Source organism: Oryza glaberrima, chromosome 7, assembly GCF_000147395.1.
Source record: "Oryza glaberrima chromosome 7, OglaRS2, whole genome shotgun sequence".
NCBI lineage: Eukaryota > Viridiplantae > Streptophyta > Magnoliopsida > Poales > Poaceae > Oryza > Oryza glaberrima.
In genome coordinates this window covers 2,049,783-2,066,671 of record NC_068332.1, presented here as the reverse complement: position 1 = coordinate 2,066,671, position 16,889 = coordinate 2,049,783, and the positions used below count along the sequence as shown (strand labels likewise).

General features: G+C 38.2%; 1 protein-coding gene across 1 annotated transcript; it reads left to right on the top strand.

Annotated features, from left to right (window-relative positions):
• Positions 1 to 9,641: 9,641 nt before the first annotated feature.
• Positions 9,642 to 14,609, top strand: LOC127779475 (amino acid permease 6). The gene is made up of 6 exons (XM_052306260.1): positions 9,642 to 9,915; positions 10,016 to 10,249; positions 10,345 to 10,438; positions 11,644 to 11,858; positions 12,326 to 12,468; positions 13,682 to 14,609. Exons 1-6 carry the CDS (start codon positions 9,795 to 9,797, stop codon positions 14,336 to 14,338), a joined length of 1,464 nt encoding a protein of 487 aa, XP_052162220.1. The 5' UTR covers positions 9,642 to 9,794; the 3' UTR covers positions 14,339 to 14,609.
• The last annotated feature ends 2,280 nt before the right edge of the window (positions 14,610 to 16,889 follow it).

Below are 16,889 nucleotides of genomic sequence, written 5' to 3'. Positions count from 1 at the left end.
GCCTTAGATTCTGAGAAACAACTTGTTTGAATCCCAGATAATTCTGCATCTATGTAACTTGAATCTGAACTCCCCCGAATATGCCCTAGTGCAAATTTGAAACTAGAAATCAAGTTTTTATAGGACAAAGAGAATAAAAGAGTATAAATCAACTTATTTAATATTACGACAAATTTTAAACTTAGGAATCAACAGTTTTCAGTTTTGGGACGAATGAAGTATATACAATGATCGCGATACACATGTACACATGGATCGCGATACGCATGTATGCCCTGGCTTCTAGACGGTGCCAAGGGCCAGTATACCTACAGGGTACCATATATGGATGCAAATTTGACCTGTTCGATCGAATGTCTGATGAGCCAAATTGACAAACCCGAAGTGCTATCTATCTGGCCCATGCATTGCAGCAGCTGCCTGTGTCGACACTGATCGATCGATCTCGATGCATGGACCAGTGCATCCACTTCTTCAGTTACGTTCTCTGCAGGCCAGTCACTGCAGGATTCATCATATATTCTGCTGTCTCCCTAGCTCCTTCAGGCGATTTCTGGCCCTGAAATTGATCCAGATCCATCACATTAATATTCTGGTGCCAAAAGGTATTAGTTACCTTTGCATTGATCGGTCTGGCAATCGATCTCATGTGATATACGCGCACTAATTCACTGTCAATGATAAGGTTTCTAGGTACATACTTCCTTCGGTTTTTAAATGATGATGTACACCGTTAACTTTTAAACATATGTCTAACCATTCGTCGTATTAAAAAAATTATGCAAACGTATAAGATATAAATCACGCTTAAAGTACTTTAAGTGATAAAACTACTCACAAGTCATAACAAGATAAATTAGAATAATGTTTTTTTAATAATACGAATGATCGAACATGTGACAAAAAGTCAATAACGTTATCAATTAAAAAACAGAGGTGCTATATATGTGACGTCAGGATTCCGATCGTCGTCGACGTTGATCGGGATGCACACGGCCGAAGAAGTGTACGTGCAGGGAATGTGTACGATGACAGGGCCCACACGTCAAAAATAACAGATCGAGTTAGGTATGGATCGGTTTATTCGATCCAATTTGCATTGCTACCACATATATATGGTTGATGAGATATATCGAGATGCCATGTATGTTCTCATTCAAGCTGAGTAGAATCACTACTGCATGCACTATCAGTGGCGGAGCCAGGAGCATTAGTTACGAGGTATGAATAGTGTAAAAGCTTTTAGGGTGTCGGAGAGGCAGAAACTATAGCGGTTACACGTGAGAGCCACATTGTCTTGTATCATAATAGGAAAATAATATTCCCAATATATAAACTTTATATACTTTGATGGGCTCACTACTTTGATTGATTGAGTAATAAAATATATGATGGCACATAGATCGTCATATATAGGCAAAAATCATATTTTGTGGGAGGCAGACTTTGATACACGCATGCAAGGGGAATCTATAGTACATACTAGGGCATGTGGTAGGCTACGCAGTAGACATACTCCCTCTGTATTATATTATAAGTTATTTGACTTTTTTCTTAATCAAAATTCTTTAGATTTGATCAGGTTTATAAAAAAATAGCAACATCTGCAACACCAAATTAATTTTATTAAATTTAAAATTGAATATATTTTGATAATATGTTTGTTTTGTATTGAAAATATTAGTATATTTTTCTATAGACTTGATCGGATTTAAAGAAGTTTGCTTAAGAAAAAAAAAGTTAAAATAACTTATAATATAAAATGGAGGGAGTACATTGTCTATAAACATTAAGGATAATAGAGGCAAGCTATTTCTTGAATTAATAGAGAGATCTATAGAGATTGTTAATGTTTGCTTAAAAAACTTAAAATTTTAAAAATACACACTTAATTATTTTGATTAATGCTTGTCATACTGTTAGAGAATGTTACCATCGGCAGGAGCGGATCTAGGTGGCTTGAGGCTTTTGGACTAAAACCCACATAGATACATTATATCATTTCATCTCAGTAATTTTTCAATGTAGTCTAATGTAGACAATCTCTTCATACCTAGACGCACACCATAAGCCCCTAACCATCTATGTTATATGAGTGAATTGTAAATTTAATTACCCAATTCAAAGTAAAAAAAGATTTGTTCAAGGATAGTCTAAAGTGAAACTTTAGCACTAAAAAATAACCCAAACTGTAATTCAGTCAAAATATATTATAAATATATATCGATCAGCAATAGCAACCACGCAAAAAATATATACTCTTTGGGTGGTTTAGGGTGTTAATTTGGTTTGAGTACTGAGATGGTCAACTGATGACTTGATTCTAATTAAATGTGTAGTTTGGTCTATATATACATGTAATGGGAATTGGTTTGCCCATCGATCGACTTCACTCATCAAAAGCATATAGTACCAAGTAAAAAAAATATGACAAATGTAACGTTCCACTAAATTTGAGATATGATCTCATAATAGGTGACCCATATCCTAGATGGTTATTTGATTCCTCAAACCAAACAGACCGTTAATACTGTACATACGCTGATCCTATTGTGTCGTTGACTTTGAGTCAACACTGTCCTCAAACCAAAGTTGCTCTCAAAATCTTTGGGAGTTAAATTCTTATCTCATCTTCCAAATGGTAGCTTTAATCCATTAGACGAAGAAGCTAGGGCACGCGCCGAGAAAATTCCATCCAGGCCAGCCGGCCAATAGACATGATTGATAGATCCACCATGGATGGCTGCAGGCACATCTGCTGGTTGCATCGATCGAGCTAGCTTTTTAGACTTTCCTGTGCCAGGATTTTCGGCTTTATTCCCATCCATTTCATGTTTTCAACACATGAACAGTAGTATTATTCAGAGATAGTGGCAGAGCTAGAAAATCTACACGGGTAGAGTTTAACTAATGGAAGTTTAAATATTCTCAAAAATTGCACGGTATCGTTCAAGATTACAATTAATGGAGATCATGGAGTCAGGCATGAGGCTCAAGCCCTAGTTGTCCATGCTTGTTTGATTTAATTTGTTCGCAGCCCTGCGTCAAATAGTAATCCCCTCGTTCTAAAATATAAGTATTTATAAAAGTTTTAGAAGAAATTAAGATCGAGATGATAAATAGTTATGATTGGATCTGAGATGGGACATGAGAAATTAAAGTATGTGAGAAATAAAATGAGACATAATAGTGATCGGTTGAGACAAGAACATAGGTGAAGAAATGCTTATGTTAAAATATTAAATTCTAATATTGTAATATTTAATGCATGCTAAAAATAAATACAATTTAGAATGGACCGAGAGTAACAAACAGAATTGAAGTTGACATTCACACAAGCTAGCTCATGCCTTCATTCTAACATATCTACTAAAGTGTCCATGCATGTGACATGTGTCAATGTAGTGCGACAGCTTTAAGCTAGATAGGAGGAAGCTTCATTCCAAACATTGATGGAGATGCAAGATAAAAATTAAAGAAAGCTGTATGAGCTAGCATTGATCTGGTTCCAAACTCATCCACAAGACCACAATGTATGGTAACTGTGAACTGTGAAGAAAGGCACACACATGCACTCTTTGTCAAGGGCAGCATACCCTACTTAGATAGCCAAATTGGTCCCTAATTCGATGTTGAGACATGGAGTAGTGACCCTCCACTTGCAGATCAAGGTGATTGTGATTCCATGTATCCTGACCTCCATAACAAAGATTCCAATCGAACTTTTCGTACTTGTTGAAGAACACTTTATATAAATGCATATAAACTCACAATTTCATACAATTGTTTTGTGCTAGCATTAACGAATAAATTAATGTCGTCATAGCATGCATCATGCCGAGCTACCCAAAACTTGGGTATAAAACAACCGACAACCAATAATCACCAAGAGCTCTTCATTGACTAGGCTTTACGGTTGTTGCTGGCTCCATCACTATAACTACGTAAGTGTGGTTTGAACAAAAATTAATTAATTAGAGGTCAATTTAATTTAATTTGAAGGCTATGCTTGAGCTTTACTCGTGTCATTAATAGGAGCTTGATACATGCATGCTTGGTAGTGGGGAGCATCATGATTAATCATTTCAGAAAAAAAACAGTGACGAAATGTTGGTTCGTTAGGTGAAGAAAGGCAGGACATTCCATTGCAACCGTCCAGACCCATGGGAATGAATTTGAACGTGGAAGAACCTAATTAAGCTAGACCCTCCTTTTCTCCCTTTTTTTTCTTAAATATAAATATATATGCGCATGGTGGCTATCAAATGGTCATATTTTACTTTATTTTCGCCCTTGGACACGTGAGGCCGACAGGTGGGTCCCACCGCCCCACTATACATTAGCTACTCGATTTAATTTCCTGCAGCTGATGATGCGATCAGTGATGAGTGCATGCTGCCACTTGGTGTAACTGAGAGATAACTGATCGAGAGCCATTCTGAGCCACTCAATCTCCCGCGGTGAGATCTGAATCTTGCCTTCCTGGCCGTCCACGTGTACATTACTTGGTGGGGGTATAATGCATCTCATCACGATCTTTACTTGCAACTTTTTTGTTTCAGGGGTTGAGAATCCGGCACTGCCTGCAAAGTTGCCACTGCTATGGTGTCGTAAGTGGGATGCTACATGTAAACGTGAATCTACCTTTTTTTTCAATCTTAATGTTAATAATTATAGTAAGATTCTAACAAAAGATACAGTAAGATCGGAAATATACCACTAGTCTAAGCGGACTAGCTAGGACTCAAGCTAGCTCTAGGTCTAGGATCTAAACTCCATACAAATTCTTTACAAATTTAGGAAAAAAATTGCTTGGAATTATATAGAACTAGAGCAAGATGAAGAACTCGGTCTTTTCTTTAAGATAATGGAATAACATTATGACCTTTGCTCAACGAGTTACATTCAATTATTATAAAGTACACACATGAACAATCTCAGCACACACTGACATAATATAAAGTAAACACAAACTAGTAAACACCAACACAAGACAAAAGAACCCACAACTACTAAATTCTATCTGAAGTTGGCGTAAAGGTGCGTAATCGTCGACTCAAGTTTACGACATGCATAATTTATTAGCTTGATATCATCATCATGCCTTTGTAGTTGAGCTTAGCCCTGGAGCTAATATGTTAGCCTGAAAAGTACCTGCAAATAAGAGATTTTGATAGTGTTTTAATAAAAAAAATCATATTATTTCTACTAAGACAAATAGCTCAACATATAGCGGAAGCCCACAAGCCAATTTCCAAGAACAAGAAGTTTGTGTGGTGTTTGTTACGTATACTGTATACGTATGCGGATATTCTGTAAATCGAAATAAAGCTTGTCACATCCTGTACCTGTGTAATAATGTAAGCTAGGAACAGCAATGTTCTAGTAGTTGCATGCAGCAGCATCAGAATATATAATCAGGCCGAAATGATTCATTCCTCGCCTTTAATCTGCATTTCCCTTGTCTTTAAATTTAGGCCATCAATCATGCCTAGAGCGGTTTGATTAATGTTCTTTGTTTAGTGATCGTTCTGTGTGGATTATAATTTGATTGATTGATATTGATTCCTTCTCCATTGTTTTGCACTGCTTGAAAATTCGTGCAGGGGGGCCAAGAGTCAAAAAGGAGTTTTGGCTCACTCTCACTAGTAGCACTGAATTTATGTATTCTCCAGTCTCCACTAGAATATTGAGGACTTGAGATTAGAAGATGAAATATTAGTGATTGTCTTGTTAAGAGATGCTCGAGAAACTTTCTCATGTAGTACACACATTTTTTTAAGTATGATTATATATGTTCGACTGTATACATGTTAGTTATGCAGGGGCTAAGAGTATTCTTAGAAAAAATATATCAGCTTGATCTAATACTATATGGAGAGCATATATGTGTGTAATTAATTGTGAATACTAGGATATTAAGTACTCCTTTTATTTTTCTTTGTTTGATGTACGCAAAACGTTTGCAAAAGCAGGTAGTAGAATATGTATATATTTTTATAGATAATAGTACGTAGAATATGTATATATGCACCCAGCCACCCACTGCTCTATCACCACGTATCTGTCTTGAGTGGTTTTGTTAGCGCTTTCATAACCTCTCAAAAATTGTTTGAAATGTTTCGAATTAGTAATTTGTGAACATTTGACCTCTGCTAGATACGTACGACGACGTACATCACGGAGTCGTAAAGCACAAGATACAAAGACACGAGTCGCTTTTTACGTGTGGCAGCATGCTGGTGTCTACGACCATGCCCCGTGAAAGACTGAAAGATTCTTGACATTTTCACAAACAAACGATCGATTCTTGGCATTCTGCAATACACTACAGCCAAACTATTATCCAACACTCAAGTCTCTTTCTATGTGCGATCGCCGATCGATCTATAATACTCCCTCCGTTTCAAAATGTTTGACACCGTTGACTTTTTAGCACATGTTTGACCGTTCGTCTTATTAAAAAAATTTGTGAAATATGTAAAACTATATGTGTACATGAAAGTATATTTAACAATGAATCAAATGATATAAAAAGAATAAATAATTACTTAAATTTTTTGAATAAGACGAATGGTCAAACACGTACTAAAAAGTCAACGGTGTCAAACATTTTGAAATGGAGGGAGTATTCGCTAGCTACTAACATTATTATTACTAGTTACCACTGGTTAATTGCATTGTATATATATAATTAAGTTTCGTTGGAGGATATATATATATCTCTAGCTACATACAAATATTGCTTGCACGCTAGCTATCTACAATCTATATATGCATATATGCATCGATGGTAACATCGATCGAATAAAGTTGGAGCATGATAGCTAAGTTGATCGATGTAAACACATTTGTTTTTGTCGTCAACTGTTTGTCGTACCAAATGCTAGCCTCTTGGGGGCAATCTTGTGGCTGTCGTGAGCCATAATGAAAAGCAGAGATTACGCTAGCTTAGCTAGCCCTTTTTGCAAAAGCTGATATATATATATGCGAATTGAAAACGAAGGGAGAATTGTGCAAGAACAGTGTACACTGGATCATCTCTGATCATGTAGCTAGCTAGCTAGCACATGGTTGCATGTAAGTGTGTGATCCCAGGTGAAGAGAAGACTCGAGTGTTGACGAGGAGACAACACCTCGTACGCAGGGGCGGAGCCAGGATTATGTCAAGAGTATGGCTTAATTACTAGAGTATGAACTTCTTCAACGAAGTTTAATAGAAAAATTAGCAAATTCCTTGGTATTTTTTTGTCAGGTGTGGGGCCCAAGCCCAATCTGCCCCACACCTGGCTCCGCCCTTGCTCGTACGTACATGTGTCGTCGGACTAGCTCGTGCATGCGGATGTCGATCGTTGTTATAAATTTTAAACTCTTCAACAATTAGGCCCAGTTATATTCTTCAATTCCAAACTTTATTTTTCTCGTTTTCCATTAGCACGTTTTTCAAACTGTTAAATTGTATTTTTTTAAAAAAAAGTCAATATATAAAAGTTGTTTAAAAAACAAATAAATCTATTTTTAAAATTTATAATGGTTACTAATTAATTAATCATGTACTAATGAAGTTTCTCGTTTACGTGCAACGAAAATCTCCCTCCCAAGCGGGAGATCAAACGGGGCCTTAGAGAAGCACATAGCCAATGCACGTCATTAGTTCCATATATAATTCCACACAACCACTAGTCTGAAAACACCCACAAATTTCAGTCACTTTTAATTAGATAACAAACTCATTAACCTTAGTACCCTTTCCTCCCCCATATGTGTCTTTCCCGCAACACGTGCACCTGCGCTCATCTCCTCCGATACCGCCATCTCCAATTCCAACCACTCCCTATAGCCTCGTCAATATCAGAAGACGCCAAGAACATTATTAGGGCCCGCTAGACCAGACTAGCTTCTTCATCGTGCCCAAAAGGGATTGCTAGGTAGAAGGTGACCGAAATTCCTTGCAATTTCAATTAGCAATCCCCCTATGTTAAATAGTTAACACTTGAATTGCTTGAAAATCATGCATCCATTATATATATATATGTATATATATATATATGTATATATGTATATATATATGTATATATGTATGTATGTATATATATATATATATGTGTGTGTATGTATGTATGTATGTATGTATATGCACACAGAGAAATCCTGTTAACATGTACTATCGGACAAGGTTATTAGCTTAGGTGACCTGGAGCATAGCTAGCTAGGTAGCAGCTGCAGGAGGCAAGTGCTAGCAACAAAAGAAGAGGAAGAAGAAACATGTCGATGTACTAGGGATGATTTGCAGTGCGTCGTCAAAGCAAACCCAATAATTGTTTGGTTCAGATGCTTGATAGACCATAAAGAATGGACGGCAGATAACAGGTATTTTTCAAGAAAAGAGAGAAGCTCCAATCTTGTCAATTAATGCCTCCTCAAAATTAACTTTATTCTAATTTTCTCCCCCCTTGTCATTTCATTGTTGGTATAGTCCGTAGTATATATTGTTAGCCCATTCCATTCTTATTCCAGCTATATAGGTAACAGTACATTCTAGCTAGCTAGTGTGATAGTGAGATGGGGGTTCTCCTCGTTTCTTACGTACATCGACAGTAATATTTATTATTATTTATTTATAATTTATATAAGTAAAACTTAAATTTGTATGTTTGTGAAACGATATATCATACAATAATGAATAAATTTTATAAAACTACATGTACTTTAATCAAATTGTCACAAAACTACATATTTAAGGTGATGTACCATAAAATTACAGATTTAAGGTAGAGTATCACAAAACTATAGATTTAGTAACAAAGTTACCACAACACTATAGATTTTGGAGTTTAAATGCTTAGCGTTATATTTGAGTTATAAACATGTAAATTTTGTGATTAATTTTTTACTAAACATGTAGTTTTGTGATAACTTTATTACTAAATCTATAGTTTGGTGATACTCCACCTTAAACATGTAGTTCTGTGAGAAATTTAGTGTTAATTAAATCTGTAGTTTTATGATACATAACCTTAAATCTATAGTTTTATGATATAATTTGATCAAAGTATATGTGGTTTTGTGAAATTTACTCTACATTAATCTATGTTGGTAGTTTTTTTACACTTTTTATAACTACTAGAAAAAATATCCGTGCGTTGCAACGGGTGCAATCTATTTTAATTTTATTATTGTTATATGTTTTAGTTAAGATGAAATTCACTGTGGGAGTTCGCTTGGATATATATTTTTTAGAAAATCATGAGCTGCAGTTAGGAGTCTGATCGACTCAAGTTAGCATGCGAATTTTTTTAAACAAATTTTTTATATGATTCCTTCTGTATTACCAAAAGTGAACGATCTTAAAAACCGACTAAAATACGGATATGTATTTCTAAAAGCAAACGAACTTACAAACCGATTCATACACGGATGATGTATTAAAAATACAGGTAAAAATATTTTTAATTTTTATAATAGTAGAGATCTAGATTACTTTACTGGTGGAGAAGCACAAGACAAGAGACAAGAAGAGAGAAGAAAAAAAAACGAAGCAAAGAAAAGACACAAGAAACGCCGCACGGATCGCCTTTTGGGCGTAGAAAATCCACCGCTCGTCGTCGTCCTCCTCCTCCTCGCGAAACCCAACCCGCACACGCTCTCCTCCGCTTACAAAAGGGCCTCCTCCTCTTCCTCCTCCCCCATCGCCATTACCACCACCTCGCACACAGTCGTCTGTACGTACGTGGCCGGTGTGGTGAGACGTAGTGAGAGAGCTAGTCCGGCCGCTAGCTAAGCTAGGAATTGAAATGGGGATGGAGAGGCAAGAGACGAAGGTGGCCACCACCGCCGCCGCCGCCTTCAACCTCGCCGAGTCCGGCTACGGCGACCGCCCCGACCTCGACGACGACGGCCGCGAGAAGCGCACAGGTGGGTGTATGTCCGGTGTCCATGGATGAGGTAGCTAGAGCTAAGCTAATGGCTTGGTAACAACTAACAACAATGGCGGCGGACGAACGACTGGCTGCAGGGACGCTGGTGACGGCGAGCGCGCACATAATAACGGCGGTGATCGGCTCCGGCGTGCTGTCGCTGGCGTGGGCGATAGCGCAGCTGGGGTGGGTGATCGGCCCCGCCGTGCTGGTGGCGTTCTCGGTCATAACCTGGTTCTGCTCCAGCCTCCTCGCCGACTGCTACCGATCTCCCGACCCCGTCCATGGCAAGCGCAACTACACCTACGGCCAAGCCGTCAGGGCCAACCTAGGTAATTAACTCTTAATTAACCACAATTACTGCTAATTAATATGGCACTACTTAGCTTGTTACTAATATGGAGATGGAGATATTTTGTGGGTGCAGGTGTTGCCAAGTACAGGCTCTGCTCGGTTGCACAGTACGTCAATCTCGTCGGCGTCACCATTGGCTACACCATCACTACGGCCATCAGCATGGGGTACCTACTGTCTACTAATAATTATTTACTCTAGTAATTTTGGGTAGTAAACTTTTAGTTACGTATGAATCAGTATAAGTAGCACAGTCTATTCAAATTTATATGTAAAAGTTATTGTTATACATATATAGTAGAGTGTGGAGTAAGCTTAATCCTTGATTAGGACACTTCACTAACCCCATTCTTCACGTTACTGCTACTGAGAACTGTAGAGTGATACTCAGTGGATGAGAAAATCCAGTCAATTTAATTAGCCGTGCAAGCATGCATGCATGATGATGCATGTGTACGAGTACATGTCCTCCATCATATATCTCTGCATGCAGCCTGCCTCTCTGTTAATTTGTTTGTTTGTAACTATATATTATCTAGGTGGCAGGATAATGTTTTGCATGTCCCAAATTCCGTTTAGCTTTCGTCAGCTTCTTAATTTAGTTTCTGGAGCGTAAATATCTCATTTCAATAATTCCACGTGCCTTTAGTTACAGGCGGCAAGCCCGACCACCTAAAAAAAAATACTCCTAAATAAATCTGTTTTGGCCATTTGCAAAAAAAATTTCATAGTAGTGAATGTGTCTCCATGTTTAATTAGGTTTGACAGTATGATTAGTTGAATATAGTTAAGAGGCTACTCATAATTCTCAAAAGCAAAGCAAATTGTAATTAAAGCATTTATTCATTCTCTGAAATGTCGCATGACTGCTATGACAGTCAAATTAATGACGTTAGGTGGCCTTCTTGAGGATCCAACAAAGGCACAAAAAAGCAGAGTATATAGTGGGAGAGAAAAGGTTGGGGAAGATAACATTACTGGACAGTTCAAAAGTAGTTGGAAAATATTCAGATTCTAGTGAGTATCCAAAACTTTTTCCACTGAAAAAGAAACAGCGAGCTAAAAAGGAGTGGCTCTTGCTCTGCTCTGCATATTGGCATGGCTATGGAGAAGAATCTTATTCGTGATAAGCATCTACTACCACTAATGATTGATAAACAAAAAAATCAGACACTTTCACCTTGATTCCTACCTTTCATTTCATTTTCAGTACACTCCTTTTTCTTTCTGATATGATTTACGTCAATATTACTCTGAATTTCTCTGAATACTAACATTTTTTTAGAATAATGAAATAGAATTCCAGCCTTTACTCAATAAGCTACAGCCAGAATGCTATCATATGGTTTACAAATATGTTGATGATATGCAGGGCGATCAAACGGTCCAACTGCTTCCATCGCAACGGCCACGATGCAGCCTGCGTGGCGTCTGACACGACCAACATGATCATATTTGCTGGCATCCAAATCCTCCTCTCGCAGCTGCCGAATTTTCACAAAATTTGGTGGCTCTCCATTGTCGCTGCTGTCATGTCACTGGCCTACTCAACCATTGGCCTTGGCCTCTCCATAGCAAAAATTGCAGGTAAATATATACCATCATGACAAAAACAAATTTATGTGGCTATCTTATTCTTAGGATTGCGAGAATTTTTTTTCTGGTTCTCGCCGCACGTAGAATTGAAACTGATTCCTGTGAAAATCCGACAAAATTCTTGTAAAACCGCTACTTTTCAAAGGAGACCCAAATCCTCGGTCCAAAAATGGAGACCTAAATCTTTAATTTACTTCATCTATTCTGTTCCCGTGTACACATCATGCAATTAATTCACAAGGGAAATGAACAAAACAAAGAAGATATGATGCTGATATTATAAATATACATTTTTGGTAGGGCAGAAACAAAATTGAGGCGTGCAAAAGTTAGTACGAGTATATGCATAGCTAGAGACGCTTGACATGTTGGTTTTTTGTTTGTTTCATCCATGTTGGGGGGGCCATGATGCAGTGCATTTGTATGATTGATTGAATTGATGATGTGGTTCTCTGCAGGTGGGGCCCACCCCGAGGCAACCCTCACAGGGGTGACTGTTGGAGTGGATGTGTCTGCAAGTGAGAAAATCTGGAGAACTTTTCAGTCACTTGGTGACATTGCCTTTGCATACTCCTACTCCAATGTCCTCATAGAAATTCAGGTAAATTAATTTTAATTAACTTATGCTTATATTTCTCTTGATACAAACATGAGAGATAAGGCCTGGTTTAGTTCCCAACTTTTTCATCACATCAAAATTTTTCTACACACAAACTTTCAATTTTTCCGTCACATCGTTCCAATTTCTACCAAACTTTTAATTTTGGTGTGAACTAAACGCACCTTAAGCTAAAAATGACAAAAGTAAATTGATGTAGTAGTAACTGTACATTAGAAAAAGAGAGAAAAAATCTCTGGAAAACTTTGGGGCTCTTCCGTATGCCCGTGATCTTTTGGGCTCTGTCAAAAGAGGACAGATCCTGAAAGATAGCAGTACGGGTGAACACTACAAGAGGACAGATTTTGCAGTTTCGTGCACATGAAAAATACTCTGAAAAATACAGATGTATTCCTTTTCAGAATCTTGGTCATACTGGTCAACATAGAGTCTCTGTTCTTCATTGAACCCACTGGTTTGCCATGAAATTTGCAAGTAGATAGTGATATATCCTTATTATACTTAACCTGTCGGCCATCAAATTTCAGATCATGAATCGGCGGTCAGAAATTCAGAGTTCACATGCAAGAACATTTCTGAAAATGACTGCCTAATCTAATTACTAATATCACTTCTGAAAATGACTACCAAACCTAATTACCAATACTATATGAGCTTCAAATTTTGAAATGTCTTTGTCCTCATCAATCAAAATAATTTTTTTTGGCGTTTTGATGAATGACAAAATTGAGACAAGTCTCGAGGCAATACATTTCACTGCATTTATTGCACATTTACGTCTCATGCAAATCTCAACGCAACTCTAGTGGTACTTCTCCTAGCTAGGTCAAAATTGCAATCAAGCACAAATTTTTAAACTAATTTGCAGGAAGTAGTGAGTAAATAGTTTGTTGCGTTTTGAGAGCGTTCGATGGCTGGGTAATTTTACTATCCTCAAACAGATACCAGAAGGTATAAAACTTAGTATCTTTCAGTACTACGTATCTTGAGATATTAAAATATATTTTTAGTGTAAAATTTAGATATCTCGAGTTTAGAGTTCTGTAAATTTTGCCCCTATCCTTAAAGAGGTATCGAGACGTATAAACTTAGCATGAGATACTAAAATTTTTTAGTCTAAATCTCGATATATATACTTTTTGAAGAACCGTAAAATTTCTCGAAATGAAAAAAAAATGTGTGTGTAAACGTGCAGGACACGCTGCGATCGAGCCCGGCGGAGAACGAGGTGATGAAGAAGGCGTCGTTCATCGGCGTGTCGACGACGACGACGTTCTACATGCTGTGCGGCGTCCTCGGCTACGCGGCGTTCGGCAACCGCGCGCCGGGGAACTTCCTCACCGGCTTCGGCTTCTACGAGCCCTTCTGGCTCGTCGACGTCGGCAACGTCTGCATCGTCGTCCACCTCGTCGGCGCCTACCAGGTCTTCTGCCAGCCCATCTACCAGTTCGCCGAGGCCTGGGCGCGCTCGCGGTGGCCGGACAGCGCCTTCGTCAACGGCGAGCGCGTGCTCCGGCTGCCGCTCGGCGCCGGCGACTTCCCCGTCAGCGCGCTCCGCCTCGTCTGGCGCACGGCCTACGTCGTGCTCACCGCCGTCGCCGCCATGGCGTTCCCCTTCTTCAACGACTTCCTCGGCCTCATCGGCGCCGTCTCCTTCTGGCCGCTCACCGTCTACTTCCCCGTCCAGATGTACATGTCTCAGGCCAAGGTCCGGCGGTTCTCGCCGACGTGGACGTGGATGAACGTGCTCAGCCTCGCCTGCCTCGTCGTCTCCCTCCTCGCCGCCGCCGGCTCCATCCAGGGCCTCATCAAATCCGTCGCACATTACAAGCCATTCAGCGTCTCCTCATGATCAAATAATTAATCGTTAATACTGATGATGATGATATGATCCATCCATGAAGAACAAATATATATAGCGAGATCGATCGATCGATCAATTAAGATCGTGAATGATATATATAATACATAGTTAATCAATCAGATATTAATTAAGTCGTGTTTCGTGTGCGTGTCTTTCAGAGTTCAGATCGACAGGTTGATTTGAGATGAGTGCTCAAGTGTTTCGTCAGATGTAATTAACTATGTAAGTGGTAAATTTAGCCTGATGATGATGATGATGATGATCAGTCTGAATGGATGTCATGTAAGTAGTAGCTAGTTGCAGAATTTCAGTAGCCTAAATGGATGATCAGTCTGAACTTCAATAACAAGTTAATTAACAGCTAGATTTCTGTTGACAAAATCGCCATATATATGCTTGAATGTAAGGTGAAGATTATTACTGTTCAGGTGGTCTAGTTTATTATAGTTAACCTCAATGGTCATACTGTCACAACCATATGAGTGTCAAAGTCTGACCATGTAAATGACGTACCAGTTATTATTAATTGTGCCATGATTGTCAGTATCAACTGTCATTGTTGAATCCTGCCTCTGTAAGGATTCAAAAAGTTAAAAAGTTTTCAGTTGACTATATTTCCCTGATTAAGGTGGAAAATGGACATATATATGCTTGAAAGTAAGGTGAAGACTAACATTCTTCAGGTGGTGTAGTTTATTTTAGTTAACCTCAATTTTGTCAGACTGTCACAAGAACATGAGTGTCAAAGTCTGACCACGTAAATAAACATATCATTTATTACTGCGCCATGATTATCAGTCGATCTCAATTGTCATTGTTGAGTCCTGATTCCTGCATCAGTAAGGAGTCAAAAGCTAAAAACCAAGGTCACTGTCAGCCATGTTGAAGCAAGGGTACAGAACAGAATCACCATATGATCTTCTTCATCTTCTAGTAATTTACTTGTATTCTCCTTCACTCAACCGAACAAAATATCCCAACTGGTTAGACTTATGAAAAAGCAAAAGAAAGAAAGGGAGAGGATATCAAGACTTGCAACATCTGAAAAAAGTATACACCATGACTTGCATCATGGTATTACTCATTAGTCAGAATCAGCAGGGGATGAAGTTTCAAGCAAAGTGTTAACCAACAACTACTACTCGCCAAACTCTCCAAATCTTTTACAGCATTCAACTCTACTGAAAGACTTAAAAGTCCAAAAGGGAATTGGTTTTTCACCCAAATGATCAGAAAGTTCATGCTGATGATAGCCTGAATATTACTCCTATGTCACAAAGGCATGCAGAGAAAATATTTTCAATTTACAGCTGCACACAGGATGATGCATTGGATGTTGCCGCTGAATCTTGTGTGAGGTAGGCATAGTCTGATAGTCATAGCGGCGGAGTCCTAGGCAGAGCAGAATACTCCTATTCCTATACATATATATAGCAGATAGATAGAGTAGAAGCGAGTGCAAAGTCAAGGATGCAGCCAATGCTTACGATGACGTTGGATTTGGATATATTGGTGTGAGGTCCAAGGATTGAGTCATTATTGAGACTGCGTTTGATGATGATTTGATCATCTTTCTTACACAAAGATTGGCACCTTGCTAGCATGCATATGCATGCATGTCATCTACAGACTGCTAGAGGCTTATCCTGCATGCTGATTCCTGAACCCATTGACCTTTAGAATGGCTCTATCTGCATTCAGATTAAAGTGGCAGATATGATATGAGATACTCCCTCCGATTGTAAATATGTGTTGTTCTAATAACCTTAATTTTGAGGTCTATACACCAATGAAATTCCTACGATCTGGTAGAGCCCTTATCCTGCAATTTTGAGGCCGTTTTCACAACTTTAGCCATCTTTGCATTAACTGATATAATAACGTAAGTCCAAGGCATATTAAAGGATGAATCTGGCATAGGATCTTCAAAAATCATATTAATTTATTTTTTAAGTTTTTTCGTTAATACTTAATTAATCATATGTTAATAAACCGCTCCGTTTCATTGCTTTGAGGGAAGGTTCCCAACCATAGCTAACACAGCCTTAGAGCAAATACAATAGCATATGCTATAGATTAGTTACAAGCACATATAGAGGAGAGAGAGAAGAAAAGCGGGCTGCTTGTTTGTAGTCAGCTACAGCATAAGCTATATAGCGTTTGTATGAAAGGTAGGCCAAACATTAATGTTGCAATATGTATTTATATAAAACTATTGTATGCATAGGCTATTAGATTGGGTATAAAAAATGTGTCAATTTTTAAAGCTAGCAGCTGGTTATACCATTAAACTTGCTCTTAGAGGCTAATCTCTTACAATTGGCTATACCATATAATAAAATTTTCTTTTTATGAATGGTAAGAGTCGATATTAAGCCAACGTCATTAAGTTTAACATGGATGTTTCTGTCTCCTTTCCACTTTATTTGCCATGTTAGCAAATTTATCATGTTGATAACCCTAAGAGCGCTATTAATTGTTGTTTTTTACACGTGTAGAACGACCACCATTTCAAAATAAAGGGGTTAGATATGAAAAC